The sequence below is a fragment of the Elgaria multicarinata genome, chromosome 20 (genome assembly GCF_023053635.1).
Source record: "Elgaria multicarinata webbii isolate HBS135686 ecotype San Diego chromosome 20, rElgMul1.1.pri, whole genome shotgun sequence".
Taxonomy (NCBI): domain Eukaryota; kingdom Metazoa; phylum Chordata; class Lepidosauria; order Squamata; family Anguidae; genus Elgaria; species Elgaria multicarinata.
Window position 1 is genome coordinate 8,428,712 of NC_086190.1, and position 23,495 is coordinate 8,452,206.

Sequence of the window (23,495 nt, forward strand, 5' to 3'; positions counted from 1 at the left end):
GCATAGAAAAAGGAATTTCAACAGGTGTCATTTGTATATATGGGGAACCTGGTGAAATTTCCTCTTCATCACAGCAGTTAAAGCTGCAGGAGCTATACTAGAGTGACCAGATTTAAAAGAGGGCACCTGCAACTTTAACTGTTCTGATGAAGAGGGAATTTCGCCAGGTTCTTCATACATACAAATGACACCTGCTGAAATCCCCTTTTCAATACAACTGTTAAAGATACAGGAGCCCTGTCCTCCTTTCCATATGGTCACCCTAATGTACAGAGTCAGCTGTTCATTACTTCTTTTTATATGCTATAATACAGGGATGGGCGACATGAGCCCCACTCTGCTTTCCCAGCTGCCAAAGGTTGCCACAGTTACTGTGAAAGGGAGTGAAAAGGGGGCAGTGTGTAGATCTTGATGAAGACATGCTGGAGACTGGGCCCGGTGGGAATTTGAAGCAGCGCATCCCCAAGGATCAGGCAGTACTTAAAACCATGGGGATCGCCCGGCTAAGGGGGTGATCAGCACACCTTCTCCCAACTGCCAAAGGCTGTCAAATCAGTCTCTTGTCAGTTTTGTGTGTCTGACAGCTCAAACTTACAGGTTATCAGGTAAGGCAAGCCTATCCTTTAAGGGGAGTTGGAAATCAAACAAAAATAATACCAGGACATTTGCGCACATCACTGGGCCCTAAACAACATATACACACAATAAAGATGTGGGGGTGTGTGTGATATAGAAGTCCCAATTTGTGCAAATGTGGGGAAGAAACTATTTTAAAAAGCCAGGAACTGCAACCGTTGACTGGGTTCGCACAACATGACGACCTACCATGGGCAGTCAGCTATGGTGGGTTGCATCATGCAAACCCAGCAGGGTGGCTTATTTTTCACGAACAAGCCACACTGAGAACCCATAGCTTGTTGTAGGGGTTCATGCCTATGGTAGGTTGTCATATTGTCTTAGCCTGGGCAGATGGAGTTGTGGTTGTAATTTATTATTGTTTCGTTGGTCCTTCACAAGTGCAAGCTTGCAGCTGTCAGATATGTAGAATCTTGCATGGTCAATTTCCTTCTAAGTTTCAGCTGTCAAAGTAGAGCAGATAACATACAAAGAAATTGACAAGATGAGGCTGAATATAGGTTAATTTGTGCTCAGTTGTGAAGGTCCAAGGGAGAAATAATAATCGTAAGAGAAGGGAAGGACTCAGTAGAGCAATTTAGAAGCACCAAAAATGGGGACACAGTACGAACTGGGTAAGTACACCAAAAGTGCATATTATCTCCCCCATGGCAATGTGATCTTCTCACGTTTAAGTGTTGAATTGACCCTTCTCAGTGTCCTCCACCTTTTCAACATTTCCCTGAATCTTCATCTACTCTAGAAAGGGGAGATATTAACTCCCACACCCTTTTCGCAGCTCCTTTGGAGCAGTTACTGGTGTGGTGACAGCACAAATCCCTGACAGTTTTTTGTTAAAGAAACCTGAAAAGGTGGCTGAGTGACGTGGCGTCAATAGGGCCCCACTGGTGGGGGTAGGGACTGCTGCTGTGGGCACCACATTTGCTCAATACCATTCAGCCACCCTCTTAAGTTTTATGTTTTGTTTTTTAACTGCCGGGAATATTAAGAGCTGCAAAGTAAATGGAAGGGAAATTTGTGCACCTGCTCGGTGACTGGAGATACACAGATTTCTCCATCTGCCGTCAGGGAGATTGGAAGAAGTCAAGGATATGTCTACAAAAGGTACCAAGCATCTCTGCATGCGCTACGGTGAAGGGGAAGAAAGATTAAATTGAAAAAGCTTCCAAAGAGGTGCTGTTTAGAAAAGATCCTGCCTCCTGAACCAGCCTGCCCAAGGGTCTCTACTTCCCTTGCTCGGCTTCGTCCATTTTCTTCTGCTGCCCCTTACGCCTGGAACGCTCTTCCAGAACATTTGAGAACTACAAGTTCAACCGCAGCTTTTAAAGCTCAGCTAAAAACTTTTCTTTTTCCTAAAGCTTTTAAAACTTGATTTTGTTCTGACTTTTATACTGTTAGTTTTACCCTACCCTGTGCCTGTTTACTCTACCCTGTGCCTGTTTGCTTTCTCTTCCCCTCCTTATTGTTTTATTATGGTTTTATTAGAATGTAAGCCTATGCGGCAGGGTCTTGCTATTTACTGTTTTACTCTGTACAGCACCATGTACATTGATGGTGCTATATAAATAAATAAATAAATAAATAAATAATAATAATAATAATAATAGGCTTGGGTGAGTGCCAATGTACTTGTGACATCCCAATGGGTTGCATTCCTTTCACCTCAGCCCCCAGCTGCACCCAGTCCCACCCTGGAGAGGAGTGCCTCCAGGCTGAGAAAAAAGGATGCTTCGCTCCCCAAAAGCACTTTTTTACTTACTTGGACAGGCAAGTAAGCCTGCAGTCAATGTGGGTGGAAAGGAGGTGAATGGTTTTAAAGCTATTTTAGCATTGGGACCTCTGCAATCCCAAACTTCTCCAGTGCTATCCTCTGGGAGCCAGTTTCTCCAGATCCTTTCAAGACTCCGTCTAGCTTGTCTGTTTTAAGAAATCCTGCCAATAGCTGCAAGAAAACCAGAGAAACAGGGACGAAACCACCTTAATAGCCAAATAGCTGTGTATTGAGCAATCCAGTGGGAGATACTACACTACCAGAGACTCCCTGATGATCCCAGAACTAGTCAGAGTTGCTATAGGCTCTGACACACCCAGATCTTTGGGACTTCATTGCTTTACCTTCTTCTGATCTAACAAGCACAAAGACCTGTGATATTCTACAGAATGCATACAACCACAACACACACACAGAAAAGACACAGGCAAACCCATCAATCCCACACACCCCAGGACACTCCCCATCACCTTTTCTTTTTGTGGAGTGACAGAGCATGCTAGGCTGCAGGCACCCACAAGTTTTATTTTCTAAGAATGCCTCCATTGCCCAGAGGCATTCTTGGAAATGAAGGTAGCATTGGAGGCCAAGACTTCATTTACAGCATTCCCAGTTCAAAAAATATATAAGTATTTGAAGAGTGCTATCATGTCTCCCCTCAATCTTCTCTTCTCCAGGCTAAACATGTCTTGTGAGGCTAAGCAATACCCTGACTCTCCAATGTGAATTGTCAACTCTGAGGCCAAGGGAGGGGGTCAGAAGTGAGCTTAAGGTAATGGGACATGGCTACTAAACAGTCACATTTGCAAAACATTTGGATTATGTTGGAATGCTTAGAAGCTCTATATCCAAGATGGGATTGTGCTGAAGACAGTGCAATACTGGGCTGGGTTGTGTATGGCAGCTAAAGCCATGGGCATCAGCTGCACCTGTCCCACTGCTACATGGCTGGGACATCACCAGTGCCTCTCTTTCTTTGATGAGCATGGAGAGTGAGGTTTCCCGTAATAAGACTCATGATGGTTATTCTGCACAATCCAGAAGATACAGTGTATAGTTTCATTGTGTAAAAGCACAATGCAAAAGCACACTGCACAAAATATTTGTGTGTGTTCCTATGATCAGTGACAGAAAACATGAATAGGTGAGGTAAGAAAAAATGTTCAGTGAGAAAATCATGTGCTTTCTGTATCATGACCAATCAATGTTAGTAGAAATAACAAATAAAACATTCAATATCCTCCAATAATCATGTTTATGCATATTTTTACACCCTGGTGCATGACAGGCAGAAATTAAATGGGCACACATCTGAGCGGCAGTTTAGAGTTAAAACCTTATTTTCTTCCGCCATGCTTCGAACTCTGTCTATCAGCAGAGTGACAGGCAGAAATTCAGTAGGTGGAGTTCTCCTTGCCATTTGACTTGGGAACGAAGTTCTGGCTGTCATGAAACTGTTTGTTGTTGTTTATTCGTTCACCCCTAGCTCCCACAAGGTCAAGCCTGTCACCTCCAGAATATCACCCATCCATCTTGCCCTTGGTCGGCCCCTCTTCCTTTTGCCTTCCACTTTCCCTAGCATCAGCCTCTTCTCCAAGGCATCCTGTCTTCTCATTATGTGGCCAAAGTACTTCAGTTTTGCCTTTAATACCATTCCCTCAAGTGAGCAGTCTGGCTTTATTTCCTGGAGTATGGACTGGTTGGATCTTCTTGCAGTCCAAGGCACTCTCAGAATTTTCCTCCAACACCACAGTTCAAAAGCATCTATCTTCCTTCGCTCAGCCTTCCTTATGGTCCAGCTCTCGCAACCATAGGTTACTACAGGGAATACCATGGCTTTAACTATGCGGACCTTTGTTGTCAGTGTGGTGTCTCTGCTCTTAACTATTTTATCGAGATTTGTCATTGCTCTCCTCCCAAGAAGTAAACGTCTTCTGATTTCCTGGCTGCAGTCAGCGTCTGCAGTAATCTTTGCGCCCAGAAATACAAAGTCTGTCACTGCCTCCACGTTTTCTCCCTCTATTTGCCAGTTATCAATCCAGCTGGTTGCCATAATCTTGGTTTTTTTGAGGTTTAACTGCAACCCAGCTTTTGCACTTTCTTCTTTCACCTTCGTCATAAGGCTCCTCAGCTCCTCCTCGCTTTCAGCCATCAAAGTGGTGTCATCTGCATATCTGAGATTGTTAATGTTTCTTCCTTCAATTTTAACTCCAGCCTTGAATTCGTCAAGCCCAGCACGTCGCATGATGTGTTCTGCATACAGGTTGAATAGGTAAGGTGAGAGTATACAACCCTGCCGTACTCCTTTCCCAATCTTAAACCAGTCCGTTGTTCCGTGGTCTGTTCTTACCGTTGCTACTTGTTCGTTATACAGATTCCTCAGGAGGCAGACAAGATGACTTGGTATCCCCATACCACCAAGAACTTGCCACAGTTTGTTATGATCCACACAGTCAAAGGCTTTAGAATAGTCAATAAAACAGAAATAGATGTTTTTCTGGAACTCCCTGGCTTTCTCCATTATCCAGCGGATATTGGCAATTTGGTCTCTAGTTCCTCTGCCTTTTCTAAACCCAGCTTGTACATCTGGCAATTCTCACTCCATTAATTGCTGGAGTCTACCTTGCAGGATCTTGAGCATTACCTTGCTGGCATGTGAAATAAGTGCCACTGTCCGATAGTTGGAACATTCTTTAGTGTTTCCCTTTTTTGGTATGGGGATATAAGTTGATTTTTTCCAGTCTGATGGCCATTCTTGTGTTTTCCAAATTTGCTGGCATATGGCATGCATCACCTTGACAGCATCGTCTTGCAATATTTTAAACAGTTCAGCTGGGATACCGTCGTCGCCAGCTGCCTTGTTATTAGCAATGCTTCTTAAGGCCCATTCAACCTCACTCTTCAAGATGTCTGGCTCTAACTCACTGACCACACCGGCTGAGCTATCCCCGATATTATTATCCTTCCTATACAGATCTTCCGTATATTCTTGCCACCTTTTCTTGATCTCTTCTGTTTCTGTTAGGTCCTTGCCATCTTTGTTTTTGATCATACCCATTTTTGCCTGGAATTTACCTCCAATGTTTCTAATTTTCTGGAAGAGGTCTCTTGTCCTTCCTATTCTATTGTCCTCTTCCACTTCCGCACATTGCTTGTTTAGAAATAATTCCTTATCTCTTCTGGCTGACCTCTGGAATTTTGCATTTAATTGGGCATATCTCCCCCTATCACTGTTGCCTTTTGCTTTCCTTCTTCCTTGGGCTACTTCCAGTGTCTCAGCAGACAGCCATCTTGCCTTCTTGGTTTTCTTTTTCTTTGGGACGTTTTTTGTTGCCACCTCTTGGACAATGTTGCGAACTTCTGTCCATAGTTCTTCTGGGACCCTATCTACTAACTCTAGTCCCTTAAATCTATTCTTCACTTCCACTGCATATTCATTAGGAATATTAGCGAGCTCATATCTAACTGATCTGTGGGTCTTCCCTATTCTCTTTAGTTTGATTCTAAATTGTGCAATAAGAAGTTCATGATCTGAACTACAGTCAGCTCCAGGTCTTGTTTTTACCGTCTGTATAGATGTCCGCCACCTTCGGCTGCAAAGGATGTAGTCAATCTGATTTCGGTGTCGGCCATCTGGTGAAGTCCATGTATAAAGCCGAAATATTCAGAGTGCTGCTACCATCTTCATTTGCTAGGTAAAGTTGCACCTATTTAATTTCTGCCTGTCATGTACCTGATATGAGAAATGGGTCCTCTGCCCCTTGCAAGGAAATCAGCAGGTACACAGTTGAAAGGTGGCAAAAAGCCAAATCAGCAGCGTTGAGGCCTAGCAGCTTTGAGATAAAAAGCAACAAAATGAAGGAGGCCACTTTCAGAAAGAAACAGAGATGGGGCTTATGCAGGAAATAGGCCTAAGCAACCTCAGAGACATGACTTGCACCATTCGAGTATAATAGTTCCCCTTTATTTTCAAGACATTTCTACTTCCCAGGACAGGGAGGGCTGTTGAGGTAAATTGCACCTAATTTCACCAGCCCTGTCAAAAGCCCTTCTCGGCTATTTCCAGGATGAAAGACAAGCAGGGCAGCTGACCAGCCTCTCTTTGTACTCCCTTTCTTCTCTATACAGGGGGAGGCACATTTTCCTTTAACAAATCCTTTTCTAGTCATATTTAATGAATCTGTGCAAAACGAACAAGCCTCAAACTCAGTCAAATGTATCTCCACACTTGCAAGAGAGAGCAGTGGCGTTGAACTCTACTGATGTCACAATCATCTCAACCAATGGGAGAACATTTTTGGCTCTGTCTAGTGAATTTGAATCTTTAAACAAAAATGTTTAAAGATTTAGACATTGTGTTTAGAACAAAATGTTTCACAAAGAAAAATGGTGAACTTCTTGATGGAATACTACTACTCAAAGTGCAATTTAGAAATCCCTATTTTAAACAAAAAAGCCAGCCAAGCAGAAAGAAGCAAATTCTATTGTTTATGATAATTAGCCCAGATATTTTTTTTTGTTTGCTCACTCTAAAAACTGTAGCTCAGAGGCTTTGACGTTTTGAGCTATTTTTTCCCTCTTGTGAATATTCTTTTAGCACACTGTACATTATCTCAGCAGCCCTGCAAGGTTTTTGTGAACTGCCCAGAGAGCTCCGGCTATTGGGCGGTATAGAAATGTAATAAATAAATAAATAAGGCGGGCTGGTTGCATCCAGACTAAGTTAGTTAAAGTGAAGTTGAGACATGAATGGGAGACATTCATTTATATTCTCAACTAGTAGTGTCAGGTATAGGTACAAGGCCGGCTTGTACCTATACCTGACATGTTCACATTAGCCGGGAAGGGATGCAGGAAGTCTGTAAATCAAAGGCAATAAATAATGGAGTATGTGTTTCCAAAAGGTACCTATACACACAAACTCGTACCCTCCTTAAAAGGTGTGAAATAGAAATATTTAAGTTAAGAGCCCTGGTTAAAGTCAATTGCAACAATTTTGGTGAATGATCCACTGTGGGAAGTGGCCAGAGTGTTCAGAGTAGGACTGGGGAGAACTAGGTTCAAATTTCTACTTGGCTACAAAGCTTACTGGGTGACCTTTGGGCCACTGCGCCAGCCGACCTCACAGGGGTTTATGATGAGAAAATGGGATTGGAAGGAGGGAGTCGTGTGTTCGCTTGAGCTCTTTAGAAGAAATGTAATTAAGAACAGTGCAAACCTATGCATGCTTACTCAGAAGTAAGTGCCACAGTGCTCAGCAAGGTTTATCCATTGGGGGCAAGTGTGTTTAGGGTTGCAGACTGGAAAAGGGATTGGGGCAGGAGAGAAGCTCAGAGAAATTGTTCTTTGCTGGGAACCCACACTGACTTAGAATGCCTCTTTCTCGCTAGATCCTGCCCAGAGTTTGTGAAATAACTGCAAAGCAGGCTGATTAAAAGTGTGTGTTTATCTGAGTCCCAACACCAATGAAAAATCGGCCCAGAGCTTCAAGACAGTTGTATGAGATAACCAGGGGTCAAAGGAGCCCCCGTTTCAGTCCCATCATGTCTCTAATTGGGCCCATAGGGGGGCAGGCCTGCAAGCAGGCGACGGAAACGTCATCGCCTTCCGCAGACTGCCACCATCAGGTCAACTGTTCAGCTACATCACATGGTAAGGCCCCGGAAGTTGGGCTCCGTGCATGGCGGCAGCGCAGACTGCTGGTTCAGCAACTTCTCGAGGACGTTCAGCTCGGCATCCCGTTTCTCGACGCTGTCTGAAGGTGTCCAGGACATGTCATGCTGCAGCTTGTAGGCACCAAGGAACTCGCTTGGGCAGCTGCCCCCCCACTCCTATGGGTGATGGGGGCAGAAAGAAAAGAGACACGTATCAAGCCCCCACCACATCTGGGAGTACAGTTGCTCTAGGGCAGTGGTTCCCAAAGTGGGCGGTATTGCCCCCTTGGGGGCGTTGGGATTGCATAGGGGGGCGTTAAGAAGCAAGGAAGCGGCAGGGGGGCGCTCGGGGTGGTCTTTTCCGAGAAGCGCCTCTCCAGAAGGTCTTAAAACCCAGGGATACTTTTATGGGAGAAGGTAGTTTGGTCCTAAGCCATGTAGGGGAAGAATCCACACATGTATCAATACTATTTAAGAAGAGTCCTTTTAACGGTGAATTGAAATATTTCAAAAGCACCAAAACACTAATGAAGAGACATACTCTGCTTGGTGTGCCCCGCCATGCCGGCTGCAAAACAGAGGCGTTCGCTCTCTTTTCCCTCCCTCCTTCGGCAAGCCTGCGGCGGTGCTTTGGAATAAATATTCCATTAATTGTTACTGTTTTGAATTTTATTGTTATTATCTTCCTTAGTGGGTCGTTGAAAACCGCTACTCTGAATAATGATTTTTATAGTGTAGGGTAGGGGGCGCTGGGCATGAGTTTGTGGAACCAAGGGGGCGGTGACCTGAAAAAGTTTGGGAACCACTGCTCTAGGGCGATGGCAACACATGGGAAATAACGTTTAAGATTTTACTGAGAAAAGTGTTAATAGGCAAGAATTTTAAAATCTGAATGGACACCCACCCAAACCTACACAAACACACACAAAGGGGGCAATACGATAATAAAACAACCAGGATAAAGACCTCTAGCTAACCTCACTAGACTGTATCCCTATTTCATCCAGGTTCCTCCTCCAAGCAATATCTTGCTATCATTGGTACAGGTCTCTCAGCTAGTTCTCCAGAAGATCTCTTCTCTCTCTCTCTTTGCCTTAGGCTTTTATCACTTTAAATTAGCGTATTTTCTCCCCAACTAAAACCAATCAGGAGGGCAGTTTCTTGTTCAACTACGTAAACTAAGTTTCTATTTCCCAAGTTCAAAGCTCGCTCACTCTATTCCTCTGACCATCGGCTGAACGTTATAGTCTCCTGGCTTCCTGAGGGAACTTCCTGACCTCCACATCCTATCTAAACTATTCACTTTTTGTGTGATTACCACACACACAAAAGTTTTAACCCCAGAATATCCGAAAACCAAGCTAAATACAAAAATGGAGGACAATTCTGTTCCATAACATTAGAAGAAATGATAGTATAAAATTAAACAATTCTTTATCACTTACACGGATTGCAAATTATGATTATTACTATTTTAAATCTAAGGCTGCGTTCGGACAACACGGTAATAATCAACTCAACAATTGTTTATTTAGGGACTATTCCACACACAACATGATAATCAACTATGGTGTGGATTAGGATCAGCCTTGAGTTGACTATTCGTCCACACTAAGTTGACTCACTCGTCCCCAGCCCTCTCTCCCAACTCAGTCCTCCCACTAGTATCCCAGCAACCATTGCTGCCAAAAATCTATCCTGCCAGCTGGACTAGAACAGCAGCTGCTGCTTTGACCGCTCTTGCTTCGTGATTCTGTGGCTGACAAAATAACCAATGATGGCCAAGGAAATAACCAACGGTGCCCTCCACACAACACGAAGGACCGAGGGGACAGGAGCAGGCCGAGGAAACATCGGGGCCTGCTCCTGTTGGACTCTTCCCCCACCCCCACAGGGCAAACTGCCATCTTGGCCCTGTGGGGAAGAAGGACCGAGGGGACAGGAGCAGGCCGAGGAAACATCAGGGCCTGCTCCTGTTGGACTCTTCCCCCACCCCCACAGGGCAAACTGTCATCTTGGCCCTGTGGGGAAGAAGAAGGACCGAGGGGACAGGAGCAGGCCGAGGAAACATCGGGGCCTGCTCCTCTTGGACTCTTCACCCACCTCCACAGGGCAAACTGTCATCTTGGCCCTGTGGGGAAGAAGAAGGACCGAGGGGACAGGAGCAGGCAGAAGTAACATCGGGGCCTGCTCCTGCTGGACTCTTCCCCCCTCCACAGGGCAAACTGCCATCTTGGCCCTGTGGGGAAGAAGAAGGACCGAGGGGACAGGAGCAGGCCGAGGAAACATCGGGGCCTGCTCCTGTTGGACTCTTCCCCCACCCCCACAGGGCAAACTGCCATCTTGGCCCTGTGGGGAAGAAGAAGGACCGAGGGGACAGGAGCAGGCCGAGGAAACATCGGGGCCTGCTCCTCTTGGACTCTTCACCCACCTCCACAGGGCAAACTGTCATCTTGGCCCTGTGGGGAAGAAGAAGGACCGAGGGGACAGGAGCAGGCAGAAGTAACATCGGGGCCTGCTCCTGCTGGACTCTTCCCCCCTCCACAGGGCAAACTGCCATCTTGGCCCTGTGGGGAAGAAGAAGGACCGAGGGGACAGGAGCAGGCCGAGGAAACATCGGGGCCTGCTCCTGTTGGACTCTTCCCCCACCCCCACAGGGCAAACTGCCATCTTGGCCCTGTGGGGAAGAAGAAGGACCGAGGGGACAGGAGCAGGCCGAGGAAACATCGGGGCCTGCTCCTCTTGGACTCTTCACCCACCTCCACAGGGCAAACTGTCATCTTGGCCCTGTGGGGAAGAAGAAGGACCGAGGGGACAGGAGCAGGCAGAAGTAACATCGGGGCCTGCTCCTGCTGGACTCTTCCCCCCTCCACAGGGCAAACTGCCATCTTGGCCCTGTGGGGAAGAAGAAGGACCGAGGGGACAGGAGCAGGCCGAGGAAACATCGGGGCCTGCTCCTGTTGGACTCTTCCCCCACCCCCACAGGGCAAACTGCCATCTTGGCCCTGTGGGGAAGAAGAAGGACCGAGGGGACAGGAGCAGGCCGAGGAAACATCGGGGCCTGCTCCTGTTGGACTCCCCTCCTTCGGGAGCAGGACAATCCCATCAACCCTTTTCCCAGTCCACTTAATTTCTCTCTCTCTTTACCTCTTCCCTCCTGAACTCCTTTTCCTTGTGTGTCATGTCTTTATTAGACTGTAAGCCTGAGGGCAGGGACTATCTTTTTTTCTAAGTGTAAGCCGCTCCGAGAGCCTTTTTTGGCTGAGGAGCGGGGTATAAATATGATAAATAAATAAATAAATAAATAAATAAACACAATGAACAGTGGTGGTTCAAATAGCCAACTCTGCACAGTGTTGATTATTTGCATTCGTTATTTCGGCCAAATAACCAACCATTGGTTAAAAAACTCCCTCCATACAAGACGATAACCTATGCTGGGTTAAATAACCAACCGTTGACTATTTAAACCACCATTGGTTATTGTGTTGTCTAAGGGTTTAGGGAGACACCTAAGAGCACAACCCTGTGCACATTTACTTAGAGCGTCATCAGACAAGCATTTTATCACACGCTCGTTACTGTCCACTCACTGTTTTTCATGGGTCCTTTTGACGATGCTGTCTTCCTCCCACGCATCTCCCACTCCTTCTGGTCTTCTTTTCGCAACAAATAAGACCCTGGTAAATCCAATTTTTTGGAGGGGGGGGGAGTGAAACGTGCCGCCATTTCCTGCTGTGTGCAGGAAAAACAGTGCCATAAAAATGGCTACTGAATGGGCCACGTGGCCATTGTTTACTTCCTCTTTCTTCCCGTGTGAAGAAAGAGGAAGTATCATGGGACAAAAGCAGGGGGAAAGCAACAGTAAGGAAACACAATTTCGCCCTGTCTGATGACGCTCTTAGAAGCAAGCCCCACCGTATTAAATATGAGACCTATAGATGGAAAGTAGGTGCTCTACCAGTGGCCCCTCCACAAAAGTTACCTTCTACCAAGTCAGACCATTGGAGCATTTATGCTAGTACTGTCTAACCTGACATGCAGCAGCTTCCTATCACTTATTTCTAATTGGGAACGCAAGAACTGAACCTGGCAAAGCACGAGCTCAACCACTGAGCTAGCATAAGCATTTTGCAACCAATACATGAACAGGGCACAGCTTTTATGTCACCCCTGTTGTTCCTTTAGGCTCCCTTACAAGACAGAGTGGCTCAGTACCTTTGGCGAAAGCATGGAGAAATAGCGCTGGCCATTTCCCCGCCTGTACAGGTAGTAGACATTGCCCGGCTTCTTCACAAAGTTGCAGGCCACATGGTGCAAATCAGCATCTCTGTTAGCATCCTCCAAGACCTAAAAACACCAGAGACAGACTTGTGAATGTCCTCCTGCTCTTCTATATGAAGAAAATGGATAAAATACAGAGTCTGAGGGTGCATCCATGAATACAGGGAAGGCTTCTGTGGGAATTGCCAAGGACAGCAAGTAGGAAGATGCTATCATGGGGGGGGGGGGGGGCATGCACGAAATCTGTCCCATGTTGCTCCAGTTCAAGCCAATAAAAGATTCAGTCACTGATTCGGTGCACCTCCAGGCATTGAATAGCTTCCATTCACAGGATGCAGCAAATATAGAAACAGAGAAGTCTGCCTTACACTGGTCCATCTTGCTCAGTACTGTCTACACCAGGGACACAGAAGCTTTTTTAAAGCAGAGGACCAAATTCCACTTTGGAGAAGCCTTCAGGGCTGCATTCCAGAGGTGGGCAGGGCCAAAAGGGAAGGGCCAGAAATACCAGGCTATCATAGCTTACTGCCAGTAACTAAGGAGAGGCATTTCACCCAAAACTAGGGAACCACCTAACGACTGGTGGTTGGGGGAAAGGGAGGTGGGGCCAGGGGAAGGGGACAAGGCCTTCTGGGGAAACATGGAGTGCAGGACTGGAACTCGGGGGGGGGAGATAAATTTGGCCCCCAGGGCTGAGGCTCTGCACCCATGGTCTACACTGTCCAGCAGCCACTCCCCAGAATTCTAGACGTCAGTCTTTCCCAACCCTGCCTGGAATGCCTGGGATTGCATATGGGCCCTGCAGCACGTTAAGCAGGCACTTGGCCACCGAGAAACAGCCCTTCCATGAAGACACAGGAAGCTGCCTGCCTCTCTAATTATTATTATTATTTATTTATTTATTTATTTATTTATATAGCACCATCAATGTACATGGTGCTGTACAGAGTAAAACAGTAAATAGCAAGACTCTGCCGCATAGGCTTACAATCTAATAAAATCATAGTAAAACAGTAAGGAGGGGAAGAGAATGCAAACAGGCACAGGGTAGGGTAAGCAGGCACAGGGTAGGGTAAAACTAACAGTATAAAGTCAGAGCAAAATCAAGTTTTAAAAGCTTTAGGAAAAAGAAAAGTTTTTAGCTGAGCTTTAAAAGCTGCGATTGAACTTGCAGTTCTCAAATGTTCTGGAAGAGCGTTCCAGGCGTAAGGGGCAGCGGAAGAAAATGGACGAAGCCGAGCAAGGGAAGTAGAGACCCTTGGGCAGGTGAGAAACATGGCATCAGAGGAGCGAAGAGCACGAGCGGGGCAATAGTGTGAGATGAGAGAGGAGAGATAGGAAGGAGCTAGACAGTGAAAAGCTTTGTAGGTCAACAGGAGAAGTTTATATTGGATTCTGAAATGAATTGGAAGCCAATGAAGAGATTTCAGAAGTGGAGTAACATGGTCAGAGGGGCGAACCAAGAAGATGATCTTAGCAGCAGAGTGGTGAACAGAAACCAACGGACTGATGTGAGAAGAAGGAAGGCCAGTGAGAAGAAGGTTGCAGTAGTCCAACCGAGAAATAACCAATGCATGAACAAGAGTCTTGGCACTCCAGTCAAAGCGAATGTAGTTTATTTGTGTAGCCGAAGCCATTACAATAAAACACAAACACTTACAACAGAGTAAAATAGGTCAGTTAAAAATATTATTATAATAATAGTATTAGAATCATAGAATAGTAGAGTTGGAAGGGGCCTATAAGGCCATCGAATCCAACCCCCTGCTCAATGCAGGAATCCACCTTAATAATAATAATGAGCTAGTAATCTAAGAAATAAAGATTATTCATCAAGATATTTTGACTTATCACAAACTTTTCCCTTTAAAAATGCTGCTGTAAAAGCAAAGTGGGGCCACCTTTTCAGGAACATGAGGTGACCCGTCCCCCGATTAAATATAATCAAATACCCAACAGATTTGCCTCATGGCAGATCTATGTCTCTAAACAAGGCTATTCTTAAGCTCTCATAAATTGGGCAAAAAAGTAGATAATGAGGAAGGTCTATTCATAAGCAATCAGATGATAGCATCCTGGGATTATAGCAGAGTTCATGGACTGAAATCATAAGGCTGTAAAGGCTTTACTCCTTCCAAAATTTCTAATACTGGTTATATAGTGTAGGTAATGAGTTTGACTGGGTAATTTGACCTTTCTTCAATGTCAGGGATTGGTCCTGGGATATTCCTCATGCTAAGTATGTGCTCTATCACAGAGCTAAACCCCAGCTCTCTCTACAAATGTACAGTGCAATCCTGTATGTACCTACCCAGAGGTAAGTTCCATTGATTTCAAAGGGACATCTGGCACAGGTGACTGGGTATAAGATTGCCACATTAATTAACGTTTATGTGATCAAACAGCTCTGGGTCAGCAGGGTATGTCATTAGCTTCCAATTTACCCTAACTCCTCCATTCCCATGAAACAGGTAAAACACATAACACATTTGTGAAACCAAGTTCATCTGTTTGCAGAATGCAGCTGCAGCATAAGGCAGCCAGCTGGACTTGACGCCACAAAGAGCTCACCCACTTTCCCCCATTTTCTAATGTCTGTTTCTTTGCCGGCCTGAATGCAGCCGCTTCCCTTTCCCCTCCAAGCTGGAATTAAAGTAGACAGAGAGAGTGGAGTGCAGAGAGCAGGCATACAGTCCTTACGTTTCCACCATATCCACTTTGAGATGTCAGTTTGTTTTAATCTTTCCCTCCCAAGAAAACTCTCTGCTACGGCATATGCTGTTTTAGAATTACACAGGCTTCAATAGCAACAGATTCCTCCCCCTCTTCCCCTATTACCTTCTTGGCTTGTTCTTGCAAGTATCGGATTTGTTCCGCTATAACTGTCAGCCTGTTGCAGGCATTTGCCCGGACAAAATCATCTGCCTGGAGGAATGAAGGGAATTAGTAAAACAAAGATAGCCATGCTGGTCCATCGGAAAGAAAGAAAAATCCAAATCCACAGTTGGAATACCTTTATTAGGTCCAACTAAAATGTGCAAGCTTTTGGGTGTTTCAGAACTCTTCCTGAGGCTAGGTGGTACAAAAAGCAGGAAATAGAGATAGAATATTGTTGTCATGAGGACTACAGTTTAGACTCTGTCTCGAAGGAGAGTGCATACTGAATTAATTAGACATAGAGAGGTGATGAAGGGTACCTACACTCTGAGACAAAGAAGCAAACCACATACAAAATTTCTGAAAATATAAAATACCTGATACCACCTAAAATTCTGGGACAAAAATAATAAATGATTTCCATTTCTGAAAGTATAAAAGCTTGGCTGTAATACAGATCTGTTCTCTTGCCTTGAGTGAAACACACAGGTTCCTTGTTAGACAAAGAGCAGAAGTAAAGAGAAACTTGATAGTATATCAGCAAAGCTGGAGAATAACTTTCGGTGGTATGCTAGGTAAAAAAAAAAGTCAATAGAATCCAAGTTGTGTGGTGCTGCCTAATGTTTGAAGGCAATGGAACTCGGGAAATGCAAAGTCCTTCTTTAGATGACAGAAATTATCACCCGTGGGGATAGATACCACCTTAAAAAGCTAAGCATGGTATTGCCAAAGGTAATTAGTGTATTGAAAATGAGATTGGCAGGCTAGGTGCTTATTCTGGTTTGCAATTGTATTGTAGATTCCCGTACTGTCTAAACCAGAGATTTTATTTATGGTGTTTGTTGATTTTATTATCTTTTGTGAATAAAAAATTAATAAATGGCTTTTTTACTCTATGGGATTTTGTTGTCGTAAGCCATCTTTACCTGAAAAGTGGCCTAAAATATCTGTTAAAAATGAAGAAGCATCACAAACAACGTTTTAACTCTACCAGAACAAAAGCAATGGTCTATTTCTCTGTACTACTGCATTATTTTTCCATGTAGGATCTTTCAGTCACAGACCCACCCCTTGCAAATCTGAAGTGGTACAGTCAAGATACAAGTTTTTTTAGCATTTCAGCAGGAACTAGTCTTTACAACCAACTCATCCAGAACAATTTTTTCTCTTGAAAATATGCATTCGCTGCATGCATACAAATTATTATTATTATTATTTATTTATATAGCACCATCAATGTACATGGTGCTGTACAGAGTAAAACAGTAAATAGCAAGACCCTGCTGCATAGGCTTAAATTCTAATAAAATCATAATAAAACAATAAGGAGGGGAAGAGAATGCACCAAACAGGCACAGGGTAGCGTAAACAGGCTCTGGGTAGGGTAAAACTAACAGTATAAAAGTCAGATCAAAATCAAGTTTTAAAAGCTTTAGGAAAAAGAAAAGTTTTTAGCTGAGCTTTAAAAGCTGCGGTTGAACTTGTAGTTCTCAAATGTTCTGGAAGAGCGTTCCAGGCATAAGGGGCAGCAGAAGAAAATGGACGAAGCCGAGCAAGGGAAGTAGAGACCCTTGGGCAGGCGAGAAACATGGCAACAGAGGAGCGAAGAGCACGAGCGGGGATTTTATACATTTTATACAAATGTGTATAAAACTTCTTAGGCAAACTCACTACATATTTTGCATGTTAACACAGCCCTCAGTTAAGCTTGGGTGGCTTTTGGCATTTTAAAAAAATGGAAGTGGCAGCCAAACATTTTATCTCTGCACCTGCAACCTGAGGTGTTACCAGCCAGGAATCTTCATCAGATGGGCCGACAATCTTATGTTTTTATAGCATGTTAGGAGCACTACAAGCGATAACGCTCATTTGTTCTGGATCAGTTGGTTGTAAAGACTAGTTAGGGGATAATACGGATAAATAATATGGATAAATGTGCAAAGCAAACTGGGGAAAAACTTCCCAAGAAAAATAGAAAAACTTTCCCATTGACAGTATTTCTCTAAAATGAGAGGCACAAACGGAGTTTAGACAACATAATAGCCAATGTTATTGGTTATTGGCTTAAATAGTCAGTGGTCGGTTATTTAACCCACCATGGGATATGGTCTTGTGTGGAGGGAGTTTTTAACCAACAGTTGATTATTTGGCTGAAATAATCAATGCAAATTACTAATGCTGTGCAGAATTGGCTATTTAAACCACCACTGTTTATTGTGTTGTGCGGAGGGCACCGTTGGTTATTTCTTCAGCCACGGTGTTGCAAGGCAAAAGTGGTCAAAGAGGCATAGCTATTAAGCTGTGGGGTGCCACAGGGCTCTATTCTATCCCTCATGCTGTTAAACATCTATATGAAGCCACTGGGTGAGGTCATTAGGGGTTTGGGTGTCATCAGTATGCTGATGATACTCAGCTCTACTTCTCCTTATCATCGGAGTCAGCTGGGGCGGTGAAGGTGCTGGAGACTGTAACGGGCTGGATGAGGCCAATAAACTGAAGCCGAATCCTGATTAAGATGGAAGCTCTGTGAATTGGTGGTTCCAGAGTCCTGGAACTGAGTAAGCGACCTGTTTGGGATGGGGTGGCACTCCTTCTGAAGGAGCAGGTGCGTAGCTTGGGAGTACTCCTAGATCCATCCTTGTCACTGGAGGCCCAGGTGGACTCTGTGGCGCGGAGTACTTGGGGCCAGCTTCAGCTGATCCACCAGCTACGGCCTTCCCTGGACAGGGACAACCTAGCCACAGTGGTGCATGCACTGGTAACGTCCCAATTAGACTACTGCAATGCACTCTATATGGGGCTGCCCTTGAAGACAACTTGGAAGTTGCAGCTGGTGCAAAATGCAGCAGCTAGACTGCTGGCAGGCACACCTTACAGAGACCACATAACACGGATCTTAAAGGAATTGCACCGGCTGCCTATACGCTTCCGGTTGGAATTCAAGGTGTTGGTAATGACATTTAAAGCCCTAAACGGCTTGGACCCTCAATACTTGAGGGAGCACATCTCCTTATATATGCCTGCCTGAGACTTGAGATCTGTTGGATCTCAAGTCTCCTCCACATCCCACCTACACAACACATTCATTATGGTGGGACATGGGAGCGGGCCTTCTCTGTGGTGGCACCCCGACTGTGGAATGCCCTCCCCTTGGAGGCCCGGCTGGCGCCAACGCTGACTCTATTCCAGCGCCAAATAAAAACATGGCATTTTAACAAAGACTTTAATGGTTAAATTCACCAAGCTTGCACATTGTTTTAACTGTTTTATTTGGTTTTACTGCTTTTAAATTATATACTGGTTTTAACTTGATTAATGGGTTAATTTGTTTTTAGCTGTGTATATTTATTGTTTTATATTGTATAATTGTATGTGTATGCCACCCAGAGATCCTAGTGATATAGGGCGGGATACAAATGTTTTAAATAAATAGAAATAAAGAAATCTCCAGGTAGGGCTGCAGAAATTCCTGCTTGACACCCTGAAGAGCCATTGCTGCCAGTCAGTGTGGATAATATTGGTCTAGATGGAATCAATGGTTTGACTCAGGATAATATTGGTCTAGATGGAATCAATGGTTTGACTCAGTATAACACAGCCTCCTACGTCCCTATGAGTGGCTCAAGGGAAGATGCCTGAAGAAATCTTACCTGCAGCCAAGTTTGTAGGAAGACTGAAAGTTAGAGGCCAAGTTTTCTCAAGGCTGGACATTGGGAAGGTCTACAAGGAAGTAGGGCAAATCGCCTGAGGCAGCTTTCAAGGAAGAGATGCGATCAGAGTTATCAGCAGAAAGCAGTGAACCTGAGGCGACCACTGTTGCTAGACTAGAGTGGAGACCGAAGACTGGTTTTGAGAAGCCTTGTACGTATCCCACTACAGACAGCCCTACCAGAAAGAAGACAGCTGAAGTCCTCAGGGCTGTCAGCAAGTTCACTGTGATGAATTCTTATAGGGTAATTGGAGCCAGCTTCCTAAAACTATGTTTTATTTATATGTAACCCTTTAAAAAGAAACAGTAACCTACAGATAACAATATATTACTATATATTATAACAATATATATTTTTTAAGATAGATTTGGATGCCCTTTTGATAAAAGGAATGAGGTGAATGTGTATGCATACTTATAAAATTTATGCACAGTAGCATTACACACATGTGTTTAAGAGACTGAGACAGATGCACACAAAATTAATAAATTTTGTTAATTATTAACCAGGAGGAGGGCCTTCTCTGCTGTGGCACCCCAGCTGTGGAATGAGCTCCCTAAGGAGGTTCGCTTGGCACCTACATTATATGCTTTTAGACGCCAAGAGAAGACCTTTTTATTCTCCCAACATTTTAACAATCTACAAATACATTTTAACATGGTGTTTTAAATTTGTAATTTTGCATTGCTGCTGTTTTTATCTGGTCGAGCTTTTTTTATTGTATTTTATATTATGGTTTTATACTGTTGTTTTACATGATGAATGGTTTTAATTTTTGTGAACCGCCCAGAGAGCTGCGGCTATTGGGCGGTATAGAAATGCAATAAATAAATAAATAAAATAAATAGTATTTCAGGAGAAGTTCTGCAGTTTTTTACTGGGTGAAAGGACACACTTTAGGTATGCCCAGCGACACAGAGGTATGGTCACATAGAAGGGTAACATATTTGACCAACTAGCCCAATACTGTTTACCCTGAATGGAGCAGCAGAATCTTTGCCCTTCGCTGCTGCCTGATCTTTTTCCAGCGGTAGATCCAGGGGACTGGACCCAGGGCCTTCTACACGCAGAGCCCCAGCACATTTGAGAACTACAAGTTCAATCGCAGCTTTTAAAGCTCAACTAAAAACTTTTCTTTTCCCTAAAGCTTTTAAAACTTGATGTTGTGCAGACTTTATACTGTTAGTTTTACCCTACCCAGTGCCTGTTTACCCTACCCTGTACCTGTTTGCATTCTCTTCCCCTCCTTATTGCTTTACTATGATTTTATTAGATTGTAAGCCTATGCGGCAGGGTCTTGCTATTTACTGCTTTACTCTGTACAGCACCATGTACATTGATGGTGCTATATAAATAAATAAATAATAATAGGGTGACCATATGGAAAGGAGGACAGGGCTCCTGTATCTTTAACAGTTGTATTGAAAAGGAAATTTCAGCAGGTGTCATTTGTATATAGAGAACCTGGTGGAATTCCCTCTTCATCACAACAGTTAAAGCTGCCCTCTTTTAAATCTGTTCACTCTAGTATAGCTCCTGCAGCTTTAACTGCTGTGATGAAGAGGGAATTTCCCCAGGTTCTCTACATATACAAATGGTACCTGCTGAAATTTCCTTTTCTATGCAACTGTTAAAGATACAGGAGCCCTGTCCTCCTTTTCATATGGTCACCCTAATAATGGTGCTTCCCAGAGGTACAGGACCGGGCACTCTGCCCACGCCCAGAGGCGCGGGACCACGCACACTCTGCACACGCCCAGGAACACCTTCGCTCACCGTGTCCACCTGGCGGGCCAGAGCCACCAGGTCCGAGGGCCGTGCTTTGCGGGCGGCGGGCGCCACCTGGAACTCCTCACGACAAGCCCGTTCCACCAGCACCAGCCCGCCAGGAGACGGAGACGCCGCCGCGGCGCCCCCAGCTCCAGGCCCCTCTCCCACGCTGGCCGCCATTTTGCGTCCGCATAAGCCCCGCCCCCTCGACGCGCATTGGATCCCGGTTTACTTACGTCTCTTCTGGGCGGAGCTTTGAATCCGTCAAATGAGAAGGCAGGAGAGGAGAAGTGACGCGAGGGGGTCACAGGGCGAGAAGGGCGGGGTCTGCAGAGGGGCGTGGCTTACATCTGCCCGCATCGCCAATCAGAGACCGACTTGGGGGAGGAGGCGGGGCTTCTCGACGCAATCCAAGCAGGGCATAGACTCATGAGGCTGTAGAGTGGCGTCATGCGGGTGATTTCTGGGCTTCGATGGAACGGCATTCTCTTTCCCTGGGCGGAAGCAACGGGCTGGCTGTGGCGGTGCTCCCAAGAGACGCGCCTGGCCTGCGCTTTATGGCCCAGGCCTTGTTTCGGACGAGACCTTTCCGAGTGATCCTGTGCATGATGACTCGGATATAAGCCCAGCATGCGCCATGGGGATGGCTCCCTCGTCCGCCTCCTTTTGGCGCAGAGCGTTTGTGTGCCGGATGGGCCAATGCCCCTCCTGTATAATATTGCCAAGATTAGGGTGACCCTATGAAAAGGAGGACAGGGCTCCTGTACCTTTAAAAGTTGTATTGAAAAGGGAATTTCAGCAAGTGTCATTTGTATATATGGGGAACCTGGTGGAATTCCCTCTTCATCACCACAGTTAAAGCTGCCCTCTTTTAAATCTGGTCATCCTAGTATAGCTCCTGCAGCTTTATCTGTTGTGATGAAGAGGAAATTTCACCAAGTGCGATATGCATACAAATAACACCTGCTGAAATTCTCTTTTCTATGCAACTGTTAAAGATACAGGAGCCCTGTCCTCCTTTTCATAGGGTCACCCTAGCCAAGATTCGATCATTTTTGTCTGCCTCTTCTGCCAAGACGCTTGTCCATGCACTGGTTATTTCTCAGTTGGACTACTGCAACCTTCTTCTCACTGGCCTTCCTTCTTCTCACATCAGTCCGTTGGTTTCTGTTCACCACTCTGCTGCTAAGATCATCTTCTTGGCTCGCCGCTCTGACCATGTTACTCCGCTTCTGAAATCTCTTCATTGGCTTCCAATTCACTTCAGAATCCAATATAAACTTCTCCTGTTGACCTACAAAGCTTTTCACTGTCTAGCTCCTTCCTATCTCTCCTCTCTTATCTCACACTATTGCCCCGCTCGTGCTCTTCGCTCCTCTGATGCCATGTTTCTCGCCTGCCCAAGGGTCTCTACTTCCCTTGCTCGGCTTCGTCCATTTTCTTCGGCTGCCCCTTACGCCTGGAATGCTCTCCCAGAACATTTGAGAACTACAAGTTCAATCGCAGCTTTTAAAGCTCAGCTAAAAACTTTTCCTTTTCCTAAAGCTTTTAAAACTTGATTTTGTTCTGACTTTACACTGTTAGTTTTACCCTACCCTGTGCCTGTTTACCCTACCCTGTGCCTATTTGCATTCTCTTCCCCTCCTTATTGTTTTATTATGATTTTATTAGAATGTAAGCCTATGCGGCAGGGTCTTGCTATTTACGCTTACTCCGGTCAATGAAGCTCGTAGTCTTGGCTTTATATTTGACTCCTCGCTCTCCTTTATTCCTCATATTGAGGCAGTAGCTAAATCCTGTCGTTTTTTCCTGTATAATATTGCCAGGATTCGATCATTTTTGTCTGTCTCTTCTGCCAAGAAGATATGTCCCATGCTGACCTACATACACATATAGGGCAGGATCCTGAATCTGCCTTCTGCCGGAGGAAAGACTCTGCCCCTGGCCTAGAAGGTTCTTCTGGCTGACTGTCCATGATCCCCACCTCACCTCGCCCCTTGTAGCAGGGTCTCCCCACCCTCTTTATCGCATTTTCAAGGGGCTGCCTTGGGAAAGGGGGGCGGGGAAGTCCAACTCCGCCAGTGCAATTACTCACACTTAAATCTGAATCCAATCTTGTATTCACATGTGCATGTACATCAGTGGTTCCCAAACTTTTTCAGGTCACCGCCCCCTTGGTTCCACAAACACATGCCCAGTGCCCCCCTACCTTACACTACAAAAATCATTATTCAGAATAGCGGTTTTTAACGACCCGCTAAGGAAGACGATAACAATAAAATTCAAAACAGTAACAATTAATTGAATATTTATTCAAAATCCAAAGCACCCACCACAGGCTTGCTGAGGGAGGGAGGGAGGGAGGGAGGGAAAAGAGTGAACGCTTCTGTTTTGCAGCCAGCGTGGCAGGGCACACCAAGCAGGGTATGTCTCTTCATTCGTGTTTTGGTGCTTTTGAAACATTTCCATTCACCATTAAAAGGACTCTTCTTAAACGGTGTTTAAAGTGTAAATAGAAGGATGCAACAACAGCTAGGCCTGTAACTCGTGCTTTGTTCAAAACTGAAAGTGGAAGCTGCCATGAGGCTAGGTGCTGTTCCCTTGAATAGTTTCCCCCCGGGAACCTGTTGTCCTTGACTTCAGTTCCACTAATCATGTTACACCTTCCCTATTTTACAAATACTTTAACCTGAAACATGAACTACTGAACTACAACCCAACTTCCTCCCAGTGGTTATTAATATAATTTCCTAAAGCTTAAGATAGAGGCTTGCTAAGTTACATAGTCTTGGA

General features: G+C 45.0%; 2 protein-coding genes across 2 annotated transcripts in view; both read right to left on the reverse strand.

The window, feature by feature from the left end:
- Positions 1–23,495, reverse strand: part of CDC42 (cell division cycle 42) — a 130,412-nt gene that overhangs the window by 26,087 nt on the left and 80,830 nt on the right. The window lies entirely within an intron of this gene.
- On the reverse strand, positions 7,836–20,891 carry C20H1orf50 (chromosome 20 C1orf50 homolog). The gene is made up of 4 exons (XM_063145131.1): positions 20,709–20,891; positions 15,184–15,270; positions 12,280–12,411; positions 7,836–8,238 (listed from the first exon to the last, which is right to left on the reverse strand). Exons 1-4 carry the CDS (start codon positions 20,880–20,882, stop codon positions 8,053–8,055), a joined length of 579 nt encoding a protein of 192 aa, XP_063001201.1. The 5' UTR covers positions 20,883–20,891; the 3' UTR covers positions 7,836–8,052.

Coding starts and splice junctions, on each gene's coding strand:
- C20H1orf50 (XM_063145131.1), bottom strand. CDS start 20,882: ATGGCGGCCAGCGTGGGAGAGGGGCCTGGAGCTGGGGGCGCCGCGGCG. Junction 12,412..15,183: donor TGCAAGAACAAGCCAAGAAG/GTAATAGGGGAA, acceptor TGGTGTTTTTAG/GTCTTGGAGGATGCTAACAG. Junction 8,239..12,279: donor TCTCCATGCTTTCGCCAAAG/GTACTGAGCCAC, acceptor CATCACCCATAG/GAGTGGGGGGGCAGCTGCCC.